This window comes from Notamacropus eugenii, chromosome 2, assembly GCF_028372415.1.
Source record: "Notamacropus eugenii isolate mMacEug1 chromosome 2, mMacEug1.pri_v2, whole genome shotgun sequence".
Lineage (NCBI taxonomy): Eukaryota > Metazoa > Chordata > Mammalia > Diprotodontia > Macropodidae > Notamacropus > Notamacropus eugenii.
The window spans coordinates 172,662,261-172,685,107 of NC_092873.1; the positions used below are offsets into that span (position 1 = coordinate 172,662,261).

The window sequence follows — 22,847 nt, forward strand, 5'->3', positions numbered from 1 at the left end:
AACACTATGAAGAGCTGGAGAAAAAATAAAACCAATGGCAGAGGATTTTGCTCCCTTGGAAACACAAGAATACTTAGGAAGCTTCAGGAACAAAGAATGCTAAATTTATTTGCAACCTGATTCTCAGACACTGTGTTGCTCACACACACACGAACACACACACATACACACACACACACCACAAAATGAACTAAATCATAAGAGATCTGGGAGTGATAGAAAAGAGAATGGTAGCTGAAGAAATTCAAATAACAGTTCTCTAATAAGCTCAGATTGAAAAAAAGACAGGAATGAAAGATGAAAACAGCAGCACTTAACCTGAAACAAAGGCAAAAGAATGCTCTAAACTTGTAAGAAAAGCAACAGAAAGGTCTAAGCCTAGAATCAGCCAACATATGTAAAAAAACAACAGAAAGAGAGGTCGGAAGAAGAATAAAGAAAGGATTGATCATTCCTTGGGCATATAGTATAATTCCACCAGATAAAGGAGTCAAAGCAGAAATACACAACTCCTATTCTGTTTCAGTCTTTTCTATCATGACACATGATCTTCAAAATAGAAAAGGTAAATAAAAACAGCACCATTAAGATGGATGGGGAGAAGAAGAGAGAGAATATGGAACTGAAAATAAAACTGAATTTTTAAAAAAAGATTTAATTGAAACTCAGGTTAGGTATAGAGATGGTAAAAAGAGCACTAACTCAAATGGACAAATGGATTTGGTTGGTTGTTGTCCTTTGTCTTCAAAGAGGACCAAAATGACATCACCATTGTAAAGTGAAATTTCAGTCTGTCTGACTGTGGCTGGTCAGACCAATATGAGCTCAGAATGCTCCACCAGAGGTTGGGCACAGATAGCCCATTTGAGTATTTGGGGTGGATATTTCAAATTTGCGCATCCTGCATTTACTTTGTACTGTCTCAATTCTGCTTTGCTCAAAGAGCACAGCACCTTTTCTTATGTGGGCACAACATGCTGAGCAGTCCTGTGCCAGTGTCTCCCATGTTACGCAGTCAAATCCAAAGTTCCTGCAAGAGACCTTGGAAGTGTCCTTGTATCGTTTCTTCTGACTACCATGTGATCACCTGCCCCATGCAAGTTCTCCATAAAATAGTCTTTTTGGCAAGCGTACATTTTGCATTTGAACAACGTGGCCAGTTCATTGGAGTTGCACTCTCTGAAGCATAGTTTGAATACTTGGCAGTTCAGCTCAAGCAAGGACTTCAGTGTCTGGTACCTTATCCTGCCAGGTGATCCTCAGAATCTTCCTAAGACAGTTCAAGTGGAGGCAATTCAATTTCCTGGCATGGCACTAGTAGACTGTCCATGTTTCACAAGCATATAACAATGAGGTCAGCACAACAGCTCTGCAGACCTTCAGTTTTGTAGTCAGTCTAATACCCCTTCTCTCCCAAATCTTTCTTCAGAGCCTTGCAAACACTGAGCTAGCTCTGGCAATGTCTGCATCAACTTCATTGTCAACATGTATATCCCTGGAAAGTACACTACCAAGGTAAGCGAACTCATCCACAGCATTCAAAACTACTCCATTTGTTATAACCAATGGTTCCACATATAGATGGTGTGATGGTGGCTGATGGAGCACCTGTGGTTTTTTGGTGTTAATTATTAGGCCAAAATTAGCACAGGCAGCAGAGAATTGATCCATACTCTGTTGAATCTCCACTTCAGAGGCTGCATTGAGTGCACAATCATCTGCAAACAGAAAATCATGCACCAACACTCCCTCCACTTTGGTCTTGGCTTGTAACCTTTTCAAATTGAAGAACTTACCATTGGTATGGTAATTGTCCTTGATGCTGTGTTCATTCTCATTGAAGGCATTTGTCAACATGGCTGAAAACATCATGCTAAAAAGCATGGGAGCAAGCACACAGCCCTGTTTCACTCCATTGGTGACTGGGAAGGCACAAGAGCTTTGTCCATTATCCAGAGCCTGGGCAAACATGCCATCATGAAATTGATGTACCATATTCATGAAATTCTCTGGACAACAAATTTTGACATAATTTTCCATAAGCCCTCACAACTAACAGTGTCAAAGTCCTTGGTCGGATTCACAAACGTTGTGTACAGACCTCTGTTGTGCTCCTTACATTTCTCCTGGAGTTGTTGGGCTGCGACCACCATATCATCTGTTCCTCGGCTCTTTCTGAGGCCACGCTGGCTCTCAGGTATATGCCCAGCTTTCAGGTGAAGGATCAGCCTAGTAAGGAGGACTCTAGCAAGAATTTTGCCAGCAATGATTAAAAGAGAGATCCCTCTGTGATTGTTGCAGGACAATCTATTCCCTTTACCCTTATAGAGATGGACAATGGAGGCATCATTGAGCTCCTAGGGAATAACCTCCTCTTGCCATATAACCTGGAAAATTTCAGTCAGCTTTTGTATGAGTAATGGGCCCCCTACCTTGTAAATCTCAGCTGGAATAGAGTCATCACCAGGTGCTTTGCCACATGCAAGGAGCCTAATGGCCCTCAAATTCTCTTCTTCAGTTGGAAATTCAGCTAAGGAGGGATTGACTTCAACCTGATGTAAACAGCCAATGGCCTCAGCATTGATTGACGATGGTCTGTTGAGAACACTACGGAAGTGTTCAGCCCATCTCTCTAGGATCATGTCCTTATCACTAATCAACGTGACTCCATCAGCACTGAGTGGTTGTAATGCATCATAAGTTTTTGGTCCATAAATAGCTTTCAGGGAATCATAAAAGTGCTTTGGATTGTTACTTTCAGCATAAAACTGAATTTCATCTGCCTTCTTACTGAGCCAGGAATCCTGCATCTCTCTAAGCTTTGCTCGTACTTTGCTTTTGATGGAATTAAATTCTGCCTTCTTAGAGTTGAATGAACTATCCTGCTGGTAAATCCTATGGAGTTCATGTTTTTCATTTAGCAGCTTCTGAATTTCCCCATCATTTTCATCAAACCACTCTTGGTGTTTGCCAGTGTTCTGATCCAGATGAGCAAACGCAGTGCTATACACCAAATCTCTGAGAGCTGCCCACTCCTTTTCTGCTCTGCTGTTGGCTCAACTTTCCCTCCAAGTCAGCAACAAACTGTTCACATTCAGAGAAGAGCTCTAATTTGTTGACATTAATGGATTTATGACCTTATTAGTGGATGTCTCTTCTATCAATGAAAGAAACGACCCACAGACAAATGACCATCCTGGACAGCTACTGTCCACATCCTTCCATAAGTTCATTATGGATGTGGGGGATGAGGGAACAAAACAAACACATGCTGGAGGTCTTCTTTGTTTTCTCTCAATAGCATGAAGATGCCAATGGAGCACATGGGCAATCTACTGTGGTTATCCCTCACTCTTGCCACATAATTAAGAATTTATTTAAATCTCAGACCAAGTGAATTTCATACCAAGGTACAGAAAAAACTTTCAGGTGTCATTAATCTTTGAGGAATACTGACATTTGAGAAAGATGCCAGAATATGGGAAATGGGTAAACATTATCCTGATTTCCAAAATATCAGGAAAGATAGATTCCAGAAATTAAAGATCAGTCAATTTAGCATGGATCCCTACCAAAATTCTATAGCTGATTATTAAACAGATGATCACTGAATACTTAGGAAAAGAAAGGCATTACTAGGAGCCAATACAGGTTAGCATATTTTATAGGATTAAGATTAGATCAAGGAATCCCATAGGAATTGTTATTTCATTGATTTGGCAAGATATTTGACACAGTTTTCCTTGTGGATAAGAGGAAAAAGCATGGGCTTAGGAATTGTAAAGCAAGATGAATTCACTGAACAAGACTTCAATCAGCTAGTTCATTACACTCTCTCCAGGGATGATGGAGTTAGTATGTTGGGGGAGGGGGGATGTTTTATTTAGTCACTACAATATGCAATCATCTATCTATACTATCTGTGTCCCAAATGTCTTACCTTGAATTTAGCCCCAGTTTTCTGTTGCTTTTATAGCATCAAAGTCTTTGCCATTTCCAATATTATCCTTCCCTGCTGCCATGATTTCAAAAGAAATTTTATTAAAACAAAGCAAGAGAGAAAAATACTTAACTATGCAAATGAGGCAACCAGATTATTTGGGAAGTATTCTCCTTATTAGGAATCATTTGTTAAATTACTCTTACCATGGTTAGAATTTTAAATGACCACAACTACAAAAAATCCTGTCGAGTTTTTGTGGCTGTGATGGCTTTTTTGAATGAAGTTTATGTTACCATCCTATTTAAAGTATTATAATTTCTAAAAGGAAATTACATTGGGGATTTTTCTAGTGGGATTGTTTACTCATGCTGTTCTTCAATCTCTGTTTTCATTAGAGTGTTTCATTACCTTGTGTGCTGCTGCTTTTGATGATTTCCAACTCGGTTTGCCTTAGAACTACATTTCCCAGAATTCCTCCTGCTGATTTCTGGCACAATGAATTGAATGCATAAACCTACCTCTGGATCAGACATCTTGCTTTATTCCTGTAGCCAATGGCTACAGAGCATGCAGTGGCTTTAAGTACATGCAATGGAAGTTGAAACAGATTCCAAGAATCTCCAGAAAGGGGCACTCAAACCTGCAGGCTCATCTTTTCCAACTACACCACAAGCTTGTAACCCTGCAAAGTTACTTAACAATGCTCAGAAAAAAATCTAACTACAGGAGCCACAAGACACTCCTTTTCCTCAGTCTGTCTCATCAGATCATATGAGAAATTTGCTTGGCATGCCAAAAAATTAGTGCATGGTTATGTCCAGGAGCACATAATCAGAAACAAATACCATTCAAACCTGAATCTAATTTTTCCTGGAAGTCAGATCCCAAAAACCAGCTCAAAGTAGCATGTTTTCTCATGGTTTTCTGGGCAGTTGAGTCAATAGGCCACCCCATACATGACACAAAATAGCCTACTCCAGGAAGACCTTGAGGGTTTCTTCTATAAGGTCCAATCAACATTTGGCAATATCCTATGAAGAGTTTATCACTATACTCAGTAACAGTGGTGAAGTTCATTGGATCATCACTGATGACAGCCCTTCTTGATACAGCTAAATATAAGGAAAGCATAGTCATTGTAGATCCAGGTAAGAAACAGGAACACTAGCTCTTTCTCATTCTCATTGGTATCAACATCTCCTATATTGCCTACAGCATTTGGGAAATTATGTCAGGTTTTCTCTACTGTTTCTGGAAATGCTTTGGATCACTCTTTACTAGAGGGTCACTGGTTACCAGACTAGCACTCCAGAAAATACAGTGAATTCTGAGTTTTCTGCTCATGACTATATAATAGACATGGTCCAAGAGGCTTCCCATTCTAGCCTGCCACCTGTACTGCTGGGTAGACCAGAAATCTGGCTTTTCTGCTGAAGTACTTCATCGAATTATATGCTTTCCCTGGAAGGACACTAGTGGTTTTCATTAGGGAGAAAAACAAAAGAGAGAGCTCTGGATCTGGGTTATCAGGCTCTTAAGATGGTAACTCTATAGGACAGTTGTCTTAAACTAGTTGTGGGAGACCAGGGTACAAAACTAAAACTCTAGGAGGTATACAACTTGAGCCCCTTCACAGAGGTAACTAATGGAAGAGTGTCTTCTAATCTCACAAGGGCAAACTGACCATCATGATCTCGAGTCTTAGTAATGCCTGGCCAACTTACACAGTTTCATTAATTTCATTTTCCCAAACATCCTGGTTTGGGGTTCAGTTGAAGGTATATCTAGACAATCTTTTAATATATTCTCAAATCCTGTAATCTCTTATGTCCCTTTGTAGTAGAAACCTACCTCACAGAGTGGTATAATGGCTAGCAAAGTAGGATATTTTGCTGTTTTTGTTTTAGTATAATCAAGTGCCTCTGGTTGAATAATGTAATTAAAGATCTTCCCCACCCATTAATTGGCCTGGGAAAATTTGTGGGAAGGCCCACAACTTATGTTAATGAGGCACTGGTTCTCAAGGGTTGGGATGCCCTCTGGCTCTAAAAAGTGTATAAAGACTGAGGAGTGGTTTTACTTTGGGGCTTAGTTTTTGAAAGAAGCTTTATGTGCCAGATGAAACTAAGTAGCCCCCTGGCTTTGAAAACCCAGATGTTGGTGCTTCTCTCTCTGGTAACTACGTATGTATGTAATGGTCAGACAGTCAGATCTGTCTGTTGATCTATGATGTACGTATTGAATATGTCAGGCAGTTGGAAGCCATATTTGTTGACATTGATTTCTCTGTATTTTCTCTGAAGTTCAGAGTACTGACTTTTCCCCCTGAACTAAGTGAATGATACATGTGCTTGATTAAAATGATTGTTGGGGGGGCAGAGCCAAGATGGCGGACTAGAAAGACACACTTACGCAGGGTCTCCCCACACAACCCACAAAATACCTGTAGAGAGGGACTCTCAACAAATTCTGGAGCAGCAGAAGTGGAGAACAACAGAGTGGAGAAAATTTCCAGCCCACGGTGACCTGAAAGGCCTACGGGAAATGCACCAGATGTGGAGCAGAGCTTGGCCCAGCCCAGCCTTGGCCACAAGGCACGATGAGACTCTGGGAGGAGGACACCTCGGGGGCAGAATCTCCAGTCACAGCAGCAGGTCCTCAGATCCCTCAACCCACAGGCCGCAAAGGTCAGTGATGGGGTTTTCTCAGCTGGCCAGGAAGGGAGAAAGGCCTTCCCATAGCTCCAGCAGCAGGCAGCAGCCACAGAGGCTGCACAGCTGCCTGTAGGGACTGCTCCATTGTTGGAGCGTAAAAATACCTGGGGGCACTGAAGAGCTAAGTCTTACCTCAACCCTGTGTGGAGGCCCTGGGCAAGCTGGTCTTTGTCTCATACTGAATGGTGGCCCTGCTCATCCAGCTTATTTGAAAATCAGCCCCCAGTGCTGACTTGGTGGAACTGGAGGCCAGGTGGCTGTGGAGAGGTAACTGCTAAAATTCTGGGCACAAAAATCCCTCTCTGCATCCAGACCAGTACACGCTTGATTGTGCCACCTTGGAGGAACTGAGATCTCACAGATTCCCAGAGTATATCCTACTCTTGACAAAGGACCCAAAAGTCAAGTAACTGATTGGGAAAATGCGCAAAAAAGGGGAAAAAAAATAAGACTATAGAAGGTGACTTTCTTGGTAAACAGATATCTTTTTCCATCCTTTCAGATGAGGAAGAACAATGCTTACCATCAGGGAAAGACATAAAAGTCAAGGCTTCTGTATCCCCAACATCCAAAATAAATATTCAACGGACTCAGGCCATGGAAGAGCTCAAAAAGGATTTTGAAAATCAAGTAAGAGAGGTGGAGGAAAAACTGGGAAGAGAAATGAGAGAGATACAAGAAAAGCATCAAAAGCAGGTCAACACCTTGCTAAAGGAGACCCCAAAAATATGCTGAAGAAAAGAACACCTTGAAAAATAGGCTAACTCAATTGGCAAAAGAGGTTCAAAAAGCCAGTGAGGAGAAGAATGCTTTCAAAAGCAGAATTAGCCAAATGGAAAAGGAGGTTCAAAAGTTCACTGAAGAAAATAGTTCTTTCAAAATTAGAATGGAACAGATGGAGGCTAATGACTTCATGAGAAACCAAGAAATCACAAAACAAAACCAAAAGAATGAAAAAAATGGAAGATAATGTGAAATATCTCATTGGAAAAACAACTGACCTGGAAAATAGATCCAGGAGAGACAATTTAAAAATTATGGGCCTACCTGAAAGCCATGATCAAAAAAAGAGCCTAGACATCATCTTTCATGACATTATCAAAGAAAACTGCCCTGATATTCTAGAACCAGGGGGAAAAATAAATATTGAAAGAATCCACCTATCCCCTCCTGAAAGAGATCCTAGAAGAGAAACTCCGAGGAACATTGTGGCCAAATTCCAGAGTTTCCTGGTCGAGAAAATATTGCAAGTAGCTAGAAAGAAACAATTCAAGTATTGTGGAAACACAATCAGGATAACACAAGATCTAGCAGCTTCTACATTAACGGATCGAAGGGCATGGAATAGGATATTCCAGAAGTCAAAGGAACTAGGACTAAAACCAAGAATCACCTACCCAGCAAAAGTGAGTATAATACTTCAGGGGAAAAAATGGTCTTTCAGTGAAATTGGGGACTTTCAAGCATTTTTGATGAAAAGACCAGAGCTGAAAAGAAAATTTGACTTTCAAACACAAGAATGAAGAGAAGCATGAAAAGGTAAACAGCAAAGACAGGTCATAAGGGACTTTACTAAAGTTGAACTGTTTACATTCCTACATGGAAAGAAAATATTTGTAACTCTTGAAACTTTTCAGTATCTGGGTAGTTGGTGGGATTGCACACACACACACACACACACACACACAGAGAGCACAAAGTGAATTGAATAGGATGGGATCATATCTTAAAAAAGTGAAATTAAGCTGTGAGAGAGAAATATATTGGGAGAAGAAAGGGAGTGATGGAATGGGGCAAATTGTCTCTCATAAAAGAGGCAAGCAGAAGACTTTTTAGTGGAGGGAAAAAGAGAGGAGGTGAGAGAAAAACATGAAGCTTACTCTCATCACATTCCACTAAAGGAAGGAATAAAATGCACACTTATTTTGGTATGAAAACCTATCTTACAATACAGGAAAGTGGGGGACAAGGGGATAAGCGGGGTTGGGGGGATGATGGAAGGGAGGGCAGTGGGAGGAGGGAGCAATTTGAAGTCAACACTCTTGGGGAGGGACAGGATCAAAACAGAGAACAGAAGCAATGGGGGGCAGGATAGGATGGAGGGAAATATAGTTAATCTTACACAACACAACTATTATGGAAGTCATTTGCAAAACTACACAGATATGGCCTATATTGAATTGTTTGCTTCCCAAAGGGAACAGGTGGGGAGGGAGGGATGAAGAGAAGTTGGAACTCAAAGTTTTAGGAACAACTGTTGAGTATTAGTCTTGCTACTAGGAAATAAGAAATACACATAATGGGGTATAGAAAGTTATCTTGCCCTACAGGTCAAAAGAGAAGATGGGGACAAAGGAAGGGAGGGATGTTAGAAGAGAGGGCAGATTGGTGATAGGCGCAATTAGAATGCTCGGTGGTCTGGGGTTGGGGGAGGGGAGAAATGGGGAGAAAATTTGGAACCCAAAATTTTCTGAAAATGAATGTTAAAAATTAAATAAATAAAATAAAATAAAATGATTGTTGACCCCCTCAAAAGTTGCCTTTCCTTTTAGAAAAGCATATCAAAGAACCTGTGATAGCAGGCCCTCTTGTGTATGCTGGGGTGCTTACTTTTATAAGTGGTTATGAGGACAGCACTTTGCAAACTTTAAAGCTGTATAAATGTCAGCTATTACAATTGTTTTTCTCTAATGCAGCAATTAGAGCCCTTTTCTCTCACCTTGACTTGAAATATACCCTGTGACACCCACAGCAAATTTACACCTACCACCTCGATGGAGTCGTTTGGCTGGTAGAACGATTTGGTGGCCAAAAAACATATATTACATTCCCCTGAAGTGCAGGACTTAGGAATTTGGAGTTTATTTTAGTAGGAAATAGAGAGCTATGGAAGGTTTTTGAACAGTATATTATATGATCATATTTGTGTTTAAGGAATATTAAACACAAATGGTAGGAATTGAATAAATATACCAGATAAAAGAAAGAGAGTCAGATTAAGCTGGGGTAGCCAAGTAGGAGGTCACTGCAATAGTCCAAGTGAATGACAATGAAGGTCTGTACTACAATGGTGGCAACAGATATAGAAAGGGCAAGATTATTTCATTATATATATTGTAGAGATTGGGTTTCAGGAAAGAGAGTGACTGGGACACACTAACTATGAAACATCAGAAAAGCAAAAAAGAACATTGCCAGAGGAGAGTTTAGAAAAATAACTTCCCTCCTCTCTTTGAAAAGGTGGGGCATGTGAGTATAGAATTACACAGGTGAGGCATTTGTTGAACTTTTTTCTCTTTCTTTTTAAATCTTTGTTACAGAATTACTGAATCACAGAACATGAGAGTTGAAAAGAGTTTCACCAGTCTTCTCATACAACCCATAGTAGAAAGGACTCCCTACAATAACACACTTGTCAAGTGGTCCTTCAGTCTCTTCTTGTAGACTTTCAGGGAGTGGGAACCCATAACCTCTGGAGGCTGCCCATTCCACTTTTGGGCAGCATTTGAGCTGGCTTCATTTTTGTTGTCTGTTTTGTTTCATGAAGTTCTTCCTTGATCACTTGTCTTATTTACTCATCTAAGACTGATCTATTTAAATTGTTAGTTTAGTTTCTTTTAGTAATTTTTTTTGCAGTCAGTCATCTATTTGTTTTAAGTTCTATAGTCTATATAACATAATATAATCTATAAATGCTATAATATTAGCATATACCTGTCCATACTATTCCCTATGTGATAGGTGACTGGAAATAGAAGTCTCAGTCCTGGGTATATGGACAAAGGACCCATATTGATGTTTGTTGACTTTCTCCTGGAAATGTTTAATAATATGGAATGGAGGGGCATCACTCTATTCCCTAAAACCCAATCTCTACAATATGTAAAGAAATAATCTTCACTTCAGAGCAGGTATTCTCTATTTCCCATTGGGTTTTCATGAAGACAGTCTTTTGATGGGCTTCTGAGCTGGAAGCGATTGTGCATAAAAAAGGCACTAAGTGGTGAAATTGAAACCTAGTGCCAAGCAAGGCAAGAACTTCTGTGGGCCTCCTGGTGGGATAGAAGTCTCTGGCTCTCCTTACCCAAGCACAATGTGAGCTGAAATATACAGTGACTATGTTGGTTCTTTTCCTGTTGTGTCTGTTTTTCCTGTTGTTAGAAGGATGAATATAAGTATAATGGGGACTTTGTGAGCTTCAAAAGGTTGAAAGAGCTAAGATGGCTTGCCAGAAGCTTTAGCTATTGCATTCCTGACGGGCAACCTGCTGGACCCAGCCGAGCAGTCGTTAGACCTGGAAGCCAAGATGCCTTGTCCTACAAGCAAGGGGACAAGTTATCCAACAGCTATTGTGTTCCTGTAAGTGAATTTTGTGGAAAAATGATTTGTAGCAAATGTTTTAAATTTGAGCCCAATTTTCAAATGGTTTTGTGGCGAGTGTACTCCCCCTATGTCATCCCCACCCAAGTTTAAGGAAGTGTGTTTGTAACTTCAGTTCTTGCACTGTCTTCTGGGGAGATATCCCTTTTGTAAAATAGAATTGATTTTCAGGCAGGTCCTTTTTGAGACCAAAGGACAAATATCCACAATAATTGATTTTCATTGGCTATTCGATATTGATGTGAATTAGTTAAATTAGTAGTAGTATGGTAATCAGTATTATCAGTGAAATTGTGAAGATACTAAGTGGTGATTGCTATTGGGTTGGGGAGATACTAAAATGGGGACTCGAGCTAAAAGCATTAGAAGATTGCTTCCACTCTTGAGGGATACCCCCAGAAATCCAGGGAGAGAATGTAGTCAGCTACATTCTGAGAACTTAGTAGTTCCATGGTCAGGTTGACAGAATAGGCCCAGAGTCTACATGTACCACATCTGGTATCCTTAATGGTTTTTCCTTTTTCATTTGAAATTTTGTTGATGTACATCTTTTACTCTTGCAACACACAAGAAACTTCTTTCTCCTTCTGAGCATGCATCAGCCTTTATCCTTTCCTTTTAAACATGACGGGAGGGGCGAAAGGCTGCTCAAATCTTATCAGTGTAAACCTTCAATATTATTAGCATTAAATGAAAAAGGCTATTTTTCATAGAGATCAAAAAAGAGATGGTAGATAATATGAGAAAACTTTTCCACAAATTCTAGTTTGTACTTGAATCCAGATTATTCAACTAAGTGTAAATAATTTAGCAGAAAGACAGTCTTAGGTAATTTCTATCTTTGTTGACAATGATCCATTTGACCAAAAGACTGTACTAACTCTGAGATTCAACACTAAATTGGTACGCTACCATTATTGGTAGGCAGTATATGTGAATTGCGCTGCAGTCCAAAAAGAGGGATCTGTGATACTTTCTTGGCAATTATTCCTATACTTATAAAATTTCTTCTGTTTTGAACTGAACACCTCTTGTAGTTTCACAGATATTTTAGGAATGGGTTAGTGTCTTAAATTCTTGTAATAATATCTTGCACATTCTGAGACACTGAAAGGGTAGCTGTTGAATAATTTTTGCAGCTTTTCATTTCTGAGGGTAACAATCTAGAAAGCACTATGTTTCAGGCACCATGTTAGACACTTTGGATACAAAGAAAACAATTTCTGAAGACTCAATATTCATTTTGCTGGAGAAGCATGTCAAACATATAAACCAATTCCATATATATATTATATATGTATATAAAACCAATTCCATATATGTACATATATATAATACAAAATAAAATAATTTTGGGAAGCCATGGTCAGTTCTGTGCTTTAAGAATACCATTTGCCATCTCTATCAAGAATAATTGAAATGTGGAAGAATCTTAAGCCAGGGTAACCAAGTAGGAGGTTATTACAATAATCCTAGCAAACAGAACCTAAACTAGACTAGTGGCCTTGTCTGTGGAGAAAAGGCAGACAGATAGGAGGTCAAATTGACAAGACTTAACTGATTACATGGGAGGGCTCTGAGAGAGAATGAAGACTTGAGAATGCTCCCTCCCTTCCTTCCTGTTTCTGAAACCATCTTCTTGTTCTTTATATAAGAATTAAGGCTTTTAGGACACACAAAGCTGGATAGTGCAGTGGACAGAAAGCTGGGCCTGGAGTCAGGAAGATCTGAGTTCAAAATCTCCGACTCAGACATTTACTAGCTACGTGACCCTGGACAAGTCACTTAACCTGTTTGCCTGTTTCTGATCTGTAAAATGGGGATAACAACAGCACCTCCCTCCTTGGGTTGTTGTGAGGATCACATGAGATAGGCACACAGTAAACATGATATACATGTTTATTATTATTAATTATATTTTTTTCCGATAGTTTGAACAAATTCCACCCCCTTGTAATTATCCACAAAAAATTAAAATGTTTTTCATTCTTGAACGTTTGTTTTTTCATAAGTTCACAAAAAAATTACATTGAAAGAAAAAAGCTCCAAGGATGACTCCTAGGTTGCCCACATGGGTGACTGGGAGACAAGTGGTTTTTCTTAACAGAAATTGTTGTGTTCAGATCCGAGACATGAGGACATGACTGGCACTTGGCTTTGCTTTGAGTGAGGGAGGGCTGTGCAGGTCACCAGCCTCACCTCTCCTCCTGAGCCATCTGGTCCAGCGACCAGGTATTCATCAGGAAATAACAAAGTTGGGAAAGAAGCTAGGGTTTGGCGGGGTAAGGAGAGATAACTTCTGTTTTGGACATTTCGAGTTTGAAAAGCCTACCGCACAGCATTAAAATGAGTTTAATTCAGAGAGCTTCTTTCAAAAAAAAAATTCACTACTTCTTGGCAGAGAAACACACAAAAACTCAGCGGGGGGCGCCAGCCTCCTTCCCAGGGCCTGGGGGGCGGGGCGATCAGGGGAGGGGCGGGGCCGTGCCCACGTGGGGTCTTCTCGGCCCCGCCTCCCGACCTTCCCCGCCCCTCCCCTTCCCTTCTCTCTTCCCCACAAGACTAAGCGTTCGGGTTAGAGCGGAAGCGTTTGTCCCTCGGCGCAGTCCGTCCTGCTCGGCGGCGGTAGAATTGGGCTGACGTGTCCGCCGTTGCTGCGGTGGGTCGGGAAGAGCCGAACCGGGCCGCACCAGCGCCGCGGCCGCTATGGCGGAGGCGTGGGACGAAATCCGGCGGCTGGCAGCCGATTTCCAGAGGGCGCAGTTCGCAGAGACCACGCAGAGGTGCACACTCTGACCCCGCCCTCCTTTTAGAGGAAGCCCCCCTTAGGACCTCGGCTCGCGGTGGCCTCTGGGAGGCCAGGCCGCCCCTCCCCCGTTCCCCGAGGCCTTGCCCCTGGGACCCCGCTGGCTTCGGGCGGCCCCCTCGCCGGTCTGGGGGCCGCGTCTGGGCCTCTCCCTCCTCGTTACCCCCTGCCCCGCCACGTTCCCACCTGTCATTTCCCCCGGGCTGGGGGGAGGGTCGAGTGGCATCTTGACCTGTCTCTGCACTGAGGTGCGTTGTACAAGGTTCCTCCCACACCTGTGTGGGTGTCAGGGACAAAACGACGCCACGATAAACCGCCGCGATAACGATAGTAACAATTCTTGGGCATCGGGGCAGCTGGGTGGTGCAGCGGGTACAGGGCATATCCCTGGGTTCAGAAACGGCCTCAGACGCTCACGAGCTGTGTGACCCTGGCCCAGTCACTTCCCTCTGCTGGCCTGTTTCCTCATCTGTAAACTGAGCCGGAAAGGAAGATGACATCTTTCTAGGATCTTTACCAAGTAAACCCCACGACTCAACAAGTCCTTTACTTAAAGCAGTCCTGTGAAAGGCGGGAGAGGATCCAAGCCCAGACTCCAGAGCCTTCGTCTCTAAGACCTTCCCCTGGCCTTTGGGTGGGCTCCTTTAATGGGACAGATCAGGAAACTGAGGCCCAGAGAAGCCCTTAAGGGGAAAGGAATGACTTTTGACTGCAGAAGCAGGCGCGGTGCTGGTGGAACCGGCAGAGGCAGATTGAGGTTTGACGTGAAGGGGAGATTTAGAGGGGCTTGGCCCACACGTGCCACAGTGGAGGTCTTCAACCAGAGGTGGGGCGACTGCTTGTGACAGTTGTGTCATGGGTTGTGAGCCTCTTGAAATATATCTTTTGTTAAATATATTTAATAAATACATTTATTTTAAATACATTTTATTATTGATAAATGTATTGATGAATATAGGTTGTATTGTTATTGATATAGATATCTAAATATCCTAATGTAGAATATATTAATATGTATCCATATATATGTATGTATATATATGAGATTACCAAGGAAATAAATTTACTGAAATGTACTTAGCAAAATATTTTTAAAACAAAAGTTTAATACTCCTAAGTTAAGAACCATTGACTTAGTAGAATCACATTTTAGAGCTGAGAGGAAATCATCAAAATATTCTGCTTTTATGGACTCAGGAAATAACAAATGATTGAATAATTTGCCCAAGCTCACATAGCTAGTTAGTAGTAATATTGAAGGTGGAAAGCCTACAGCCCCAAGATAATCTACTTGGTAATACTGTAAATACCCTAGGCTCAGAAATTGCTTAGGTCATTAAAACATTAGCAGTATTATTAGACTGAATTTTCTACATATTGGGTGAAGTAAAACATTACACAATGTACACATTTAACTTAAAGCTTTAATAGCTTAACATTTATTTACACTGTGACTTTGGGGACAACTTGTATTTTCAGATAGCCCAAACAGAAATTATTTTTTCTCCCATAATTATCCAAAATATTTAGAAAAATAAGAATATCTTTTTTTATTTTTGAATTGTTTGATCTTGATTTGACCTTCTTCTTTGAATGAAGAGAACCAAAGGTAAACATCAGGCTATGGAGAAAATTAATTTGAAATATATGGTAGAATTCACAGGTAGAATGAGTCAAGTAAATGATAAAACATTTCAACTAGCTTAAAGAATTAAAAATTTTAAATTAGCTATTTTGAGGAGTACTAGTTAGATATTCAAATTGTAAAATTAGACAAGCAGCTATTATCTAGAATAAGATTGTTAGTATTTATGTTACTATAAGTAAAGTGCATTTTACCAAAAATAATTTCTGTTTGCAAAGTGGTATCAGAGTTATTATTGAGGACAAGTATGCAAATACTAGGATAGAGGAAGGGCCCAATGATGAAAACTCCAAATGTTTTACTTGAGTCAGTGAAATGTTAACAACTTAGAGGAAGGCTTCCTAGTATATTGGGTGTAGAGCCTCTAAAGAAAATTTATGGAAGGTCATGGACAAGAATCCTACCGGATGAGAATATATGGATAGCCTCTGATTTGCATAGGAGGATATAGTACCAACACCAGTGAGATTATGGGTCCATCAAAATATCTTTTTTAAATGGACATCCCTCCTTATTTTTCACAGGTTATCAGAACGGAACTGCATTGAAATTGTAACTAAATTGATTGCTCAGAAGCAGTTAGATGTGGTTCACACACTTGATGGTAAAGAATATATTACTCCTGCTCAGATAACTAGAGAAATGAGGGATGAGCTTCATGTTCGTGGTGGTAAGTGTTCTTAAATTTTACTTTCTTCTCTCTTTTAAAATTATTTCAACAGTAATTGTGAGATAGTCATGTAAAGCTTATAATAAATTTTCCTTAACATTATTTGCTACTATGATAGTTACATGATTGAAAAAACCTTATTGGTAGAAATAAAAATGTAAAAATAATTGAAATTATTTTAAACGATCATTACACAGGTGCAAAATAACATCTGTTTGGTAAATATAGTGGTATATTTTAAATGCCAAGTTTTAATTTACTTTGCTTATTTTTCTTAATTCACTGATTTGTAGCTGAAAGCATTCAACTGCATTGTATGACTACATTATCTATAAGACTTGATAATTTTGAGAGAACCAATGATTTAAATAATTTTGGAAAAATTGGCTACTAAGCAGGTCAAGAACACGATAATGATTTTTTCTCCTGTGAAATATATGTCTGCAAATAAAGGGACTGGGAGGTAATACACCGGAAGGAACATTGAATTTTGGAGTCCAAAGTTTATATCCTGGTTTTGCTATGTGCTATATGAGTTCAGACAAGTCATGGCCTCCCAGAACCTCATTTAGCTTCATTTGTAAAACAAGGAGGTTGAAAATGATGGATGATCTCTAATGTTCTTTGCATCTCCAAACTTTGTTTCTTTATAAGTTTAATGTGAATTATTTTATTTTACTAAGAATATCACAATATCTGGGCATAAAGAACTTAAATTTTAAGGGTAAAATAATGCTTCCTTTTCCCTTTGCTTTTCATTTTAATTTCAGCCACACAGAAGTAAAATTTTAAAGAAGAAAACCTTTTCTCAGTTACTTCCTAGCCTGGGACACTTTTTAAGTGACAAGTCTGAGAAGTGGTCAAAGTGTGCCCTTGGGATTTTTATTGCCCATTTATTTATTTATATTAGTAGTGGTAGGCAGACCTTTCTCTCCTTCCCAAAAAACTGAATTTCCTACTGTCACCCAAGAAGTTAAAATGGAAAAAAAGTGGAAAAACCTTCAATAGAGCTTCATTGCCTAGTAAAAATGAACTGGTCTTAGAGTCAGAATCTCTGGAGTCAAATTCTAGCTGACGCTTCTAGTTGTGTAGTCACTTCATTATTTAGACCTTAATTTATCTATAAAATGAGGAAGTTGGTGTAGATCAGTGGTGTTAAATTCAGTTAGAAACACTACTACTAACTGCATATTGACTTAAAAAATCACAAATTAACATTACCTATATTGTATTTTTATTTATCTTGTTTAACATTTTCCAGTTACGCCACAAGTTTCACTCCTCATGCCTAGATGAGCTCTGAGGTTCATTTGCCTTCAACATGATTCTGTGAATGCCAAACTAAAACAGTTTGTCCTGATTTTATTGTTTTATCCGTTCCATCCAATTACTTCTTTTCATATTAGGTGCATTAATATTATCAGTGCAAAAACTTTTCAGCTTTATGTAATCATAGTTACCTGTTTTATAAGAGCAGCTAGGTGGTGTAGTGGGTGGAGTGCCATGCTTGGAGTCAAGAAAACCTGAGTTCAAATCTGGCCTCAGACACTTACTAGGTGGGTGACCCTGGGCAAGTCACTTAACCCTGTTTGCCCGAGTTCCTCATCTGTAAAATGAGCTGGAGAAGGAAATAGCAAACCACTTCAGTATCTTTGCAAAGAAAACCCTAAAAAAGGTTATGAAGATTTGGACCCTACTGAAACAACTAAAAAGCAATCTATTTTATCCTTCATAATTGCCTCTTTGTCTATTTTGTTTAAGAATACAACTCCTCCCCATAGCTTTGAGAAGGGAGATAATCTCTTCTAATTTTTTTTTTTTAATAGTACGGTCTTTAATATTAAGGTCCCTTATCCATTCAGAATGTATTTTGGAATATAGTGTAAGGTATCAGTCGAAGCCAAATTTCTGCCAAAACACTATCCAGTTTTCCCAGAAATGTTTTTTTTTATCAAATAGGAAATTCTTTGCTGGGTAATTTATGTTTTCTGCTTTATCAGACATTAGATTATTGTATTCCATTGTTTCTGATTTCTCCCGCATCTCGTCTAACACTTTGATCTACTGAAACTAGGTGGTTTTGATGACTACAGCTTTATAGCTTGAGGTCTGGAATTACTATTCTCCCTTCATCCCTGTTTCTTTTCATTATTTACTATGATATTCAAGATCTTTTGATTTTCCAAATGATTTTGTTATTTTATCAAGTTTTATGAAGTATCCCCTTGGTTATTTGGTTGGTATAGCATTAAAAATGTAAATTAGCTTTGGTAGTGAAGAAGTTTGGGGGTGCTAGGACCTGAAAAATGCTAAGGTAGAGTTGTCTGGAATGAATTCTCACACTCAAGCCTTCTCTTAGTCAAGTGGCATAAAGTTTATTGTAACACTTTACCAAAAGTGGGCAAGGGTCCTTAGGGAACCTTCAAGAGACTGAGAATGGTGCTGGGGTTTATATGGGAAAGGAATGCCAGGAATGCTAATTAGGTAATTTAAGGGTCCAGGTGTCTTGGGGAGCTATGATGGGAAAGTATAGAGTGTACCATACATTGAGGGAGTTGTCAGAGAGGCATGGACCTTGGGGGTCTGACTTGAGGGAGTCCTTGGGCCTGGCACCCCTCTGTCTGTTCTGATAAGAGAATGTGTTTTGCAACAAGAGAAAATTTTCTCACGGGACAAGGGCCTACTGAGAAACTGGGAGGCTTCCAGAGACATGATCTTTAGGGCAGGTCCTGGAGCACCCCATCAGTAGTACTGTTATTTTTATGATGTTAGTGTGGCCCAGCCATGAGCACCACATATTCCTTCAACTATTTAAGTTGTTCTCTATTTCCTTATGGAGAACTTTGTAATTGCATTATGCCAGGGCTTTGTATGCTTTGGCAGATTGGTCCTCAGGATACTTTTTGCACTTTGTAGTGTTTTGGAATGGGATTTTCCTTTCTATTTAGCTTTTTGGATTGTATGTGTAATAATATAGATATTAGAAATGCAGTTGATTTTTGAGTGTTTATTTTGTAGAATGCCACTTTGCTGAAGCTATTGTCTCAAATAGTATCTTTGATTCCTGAGAATTTCCTAAATATACCATCATATAATCAGCAACTAGGGAAGGTTTTATTTCCTCTTTGTCTGTCTTTATGCCTTTAATTTTTTTCCCCTGTTCTATTGCTGTGTTGTTAGTATTCCCAGAAGTATATTGGATAGTAGTGGGAAGAGTTAGTATCCTTGTTTTAACTCTTGTATTTTTTGGGAAAAGGTTCTAGTGTATCCTCATTACATATGTCTACACTTTGTAGAATTTATAGCAAATAAGATTGTTGTACATTGTCAAAAACTTTTTCTGTGTCTATTGAGATAATCAAGTGATTTGGGATGTTTTGGTTTTTAATATGATTAATTATGTTAGTTGTTTTTCTGGTATAAGTCCAAGTTGGTTGTAAAGAAGGATTTCTTACATAAGTCATTGTAGTCAGTTTTGTCAGGATTTTGTTAAAATTTTTGAATCAGTATTCACTAATGATATTGGTCTGTAGTTTTCCATCTAGGTGTTGCCCTCTCCTGGTTTTGGTATCAGGATTAAATTTGTTTCATAAAAGGATTTTGGTAGATGGCTTTTTCAGTTTTTGAGAATAATTTTTATATTATTGGTACTAATTTATCCGTGCCATCTGCAGAGGTTGTAACAAATGAAAGTGCTATGAAATGAATAATTGATTGACTTTTCTAAGTGTCCCATTTACAAAATAATTGCTACTTTTCTTTCTTTTAACAGTTCTGCATTTTATTCAGAGAGGTAACTCAAATTAATGATTTAATATTAGATTAGAATGTGGTCTCTAGTGAGTGCCCCAGGTGTCTACACTTAACCCTGGGCTGTTTATCATTTGTATCAGTGACTCAGATAAAGACACAGTTGGCATGTGATGTCCATTTCACCAGTTTAGGGACCTTAAGAGACCTTTTACAAAAGTATCAGACCAGCTAATGCTTAAAGCACAAGGCCCTTATTAGGTGAATTTCAGTTCAAAATAGCTGACACTCGGGCAAAGAAACTGGGGTTCGGCATAGAGAATACAAAGGAGTCTCAGTCAATTTAAGGGAAGGATACAACTGGGTCTCAGTTGCCAGAGGGGGATGGATGTATTGCAGCCAGCTCTCGTTTTGCTGGAGTTGGGCTTCACCTCAAGTACAATGGTTTTGAGGTTACAGCTAGAGGAAAAAGGGGTTTAGCATTGAAATAGGCTGCCCTTAGATTTGACTCACTCAAGTTAGGTCACACTTTCACCATTCCTTACAATCAGTGAATGTAATGCCTGGATTCTTTATCCCCTCTTCATCAAGACCAGGAAAGGTTACAACTGGGACCCTTGATGACAAAGGCTAATAAATTAGGCCATTGGTTTCATAGGGACAAGTTGAGTCTCATTCAAGTAGATGCACTCTTAATTTATTTCTCCTCTCTAATATAACTTAGGAGATACTAGATATTCATTATCCAGAGGAAGCCCTCCCCTCAACTCCTACAAAAGCAATGAATATTTCTTGTATGTAGAATGAAAGTTCTTAGAACCTTTTTGAAAAAGGAAGATAGAAAGGTTTTTCTGGAGCAGAGGTAGCCTGTCATAAGAGAAGTTATCCCTGGAAAACAGATTTTTGGGTTATCAAAATATGTTTATCACATATGTGGATGATACAACCCTTTACATGACAGATTCTGGATCTAAAAAATCTTGGTAAGTGAAAGCATCAGGCCAGATTTAATAAAATGAAATTTAGTGAAGTGAAATTAAATGTCTTATCCTTTGTTTAAAAAAAATTTTTTTTACAAATGTGAAATGGCTAGTGATTTGGGCTAGATAGTTCATCTGAAAGTATCTGAAAATTTTAATGGACTTAAAGTTCAGTAGAATTCAGCCCTGGTATGGCAGTCCAGAATGTAAATTCCATTTTAGGTTACATTAAGAAAGGCATAGTGTACAGGAATATAGTCCCCCTGATCTTTCCTTTGGGCAGACCATATGTGGAGTGTTGTGTCCAATTCTGGATGCCACATTTTAGGAAGGATCTTGATATACTTGAGAAGATCCAGAGGAGAGCTTTAAAATCATGCCATATGAGGGATTGGTTGGAGGAACAGGGAAAGGAAAAGAAAACCAGAAAGGAATGTTATAGCTGACTTTACATGAATGCTTCTTGTGGAAGAGGCCCCAAGGGTTGTATACCTAGGAGTAATGGATAGAAATTCCAGAGGCAAATTTAGGTTCTATGTAATAATAATAATGATAGCATTTATATAGCACTTACTGTGTACCGGGTACTGTGCTAAATACTTTACAAATATTATCTTATTTGATCATCACAACAACCCTGGGTGGTAGATGCTGTTATTATCCCCATTATACTTGAAACGGAGACAAAGAGGCAAAGTGACTTGCCCACAGGTCATATAACTAGTAACTGTATGAAACCAGATTTCACTTCAGATCTTCTAACTCCAGGCAAAACACTTTATCTGCTGTGCCATGTAGGGAAAGACTGGCTAATAGAACTCTCCACAAGTGGAGTATATTGCCTTAGGAGCTGTTGTGGGTTCTCCCTTAGTGGTAGATGATTGTTTGCAGAGGATATTGCTATATATTATCTTTTTTAAGGGTAAGGGATGGATCAAATAACTTTACCCTGAGATTCTATGGTTCTTTAATAATTTGATATGATAGTTTGAATACTATGATACTTTGGATAATTTCTTGACTTACTACCATGAATTATCTGGTGAGATTTTGAAAAGTTAGAATGTACTTCCTCAATGACCTAGTATATACTATTTGATCTCATGAATTGGCCATATAGCTTAATTGAAATCTTAAAAATATATTACTGTTTGTCTCCCTGGCTTCATTGCAGAGGAGTGGGACAAAGGGTATAAGAATATCTCATAGTGTCAGAAATAATTGTTATGTTGGTTGGTTTTGCTGAACTTTGAGAGTTTTCTCCCCTTCTTTTAAAATCTTTGTTACAAAGGATGGCTTACCTGGGGGACATTATGGGGGAGAAATATAGGGAAATAAATGTGATTTTAAAAAATGTGACAGAAACATAAAATAAACTTGTATCTACGTGTATATATATGTATATGTGATTGTATGTATACGTATTTAATTTTTCTTGTGCCTTGAGTAAGAGGATTTATTGAAATAGTTGATTTATAGTTAAACAGATAATTATTGATACTGCCTCTGTAGAAATAAGATAGTGCTAAAATTACACAAGTTGGGAAACAATGTTTCTTATTTTGCTATCAATTTTTTCTTCTATTTTAGAACACGGATTTAAAAGTGACATTTAAACTTTGTGCTTTTTTTTAAAGGTCGAGTAAACATTGTTGACCTTCAGCAGGTAACATTACAATTTCTAAAATATTTTATTTTGACAGTTAATCTTTTTTATTATTGTAGATATTGTAGGTGCCATTATCTTAATTTTTTTAAATGGTCTTTAATACTAAGAGGCAAATAATTTTGTATAATGTATTTAAATGCACAGCTGTGCAAATTATATTTAATAATTATATTTAAGTTGACTAGTGCATGCAAGTTTAGTTTCCCTTTCCCATAAATTTTATATAATTGCTTCTGCAAAGGTAACAGGATTTCATTTCTACCTGCTTGAAAGTTGAATAGTTAAAGCCT

At 38.9% G+C, this 22,847-nt stretch overlaps 1 protein-coding gene across 3 annotated transcripts in view; it reads left to right on the forward strand.

The window, feature by feature from the left end:
- Positions 1-13,542: 13,542 nt before the first annotated feature.
- Positions 13,543-22,847, forward strand: part of UFL1 (UFM1 specific ligase 1) — a 48,793-nt gene continuing 39,488 nt past the window's right edge. For 2 of the 3 annotated variants that reach the window (XM_072642876.1, XM_072642878.1), the window contains exons 1-3: positions 13,543-13,820; positions 16,013-16,158; positions 22,526-22,554. In XM_072642876.1, the coding sequence (XP_072498977.1) occupies positions 13,744-13,820; positions 16,013-16,158; positions 22,526-22,554 (252 nt within the window). In that variant the 5' untranslated portion in view covers positions 13,543-13,743. Of the gene's footprint in view, positions 13,821-13,913; positions 14,092-16,012; positions 16,159-22,525; positions 22,555-22,847 lie in introns of those variants that run through there. The other variant, XM_072642879.1, reaches the window with a different exon arrangement.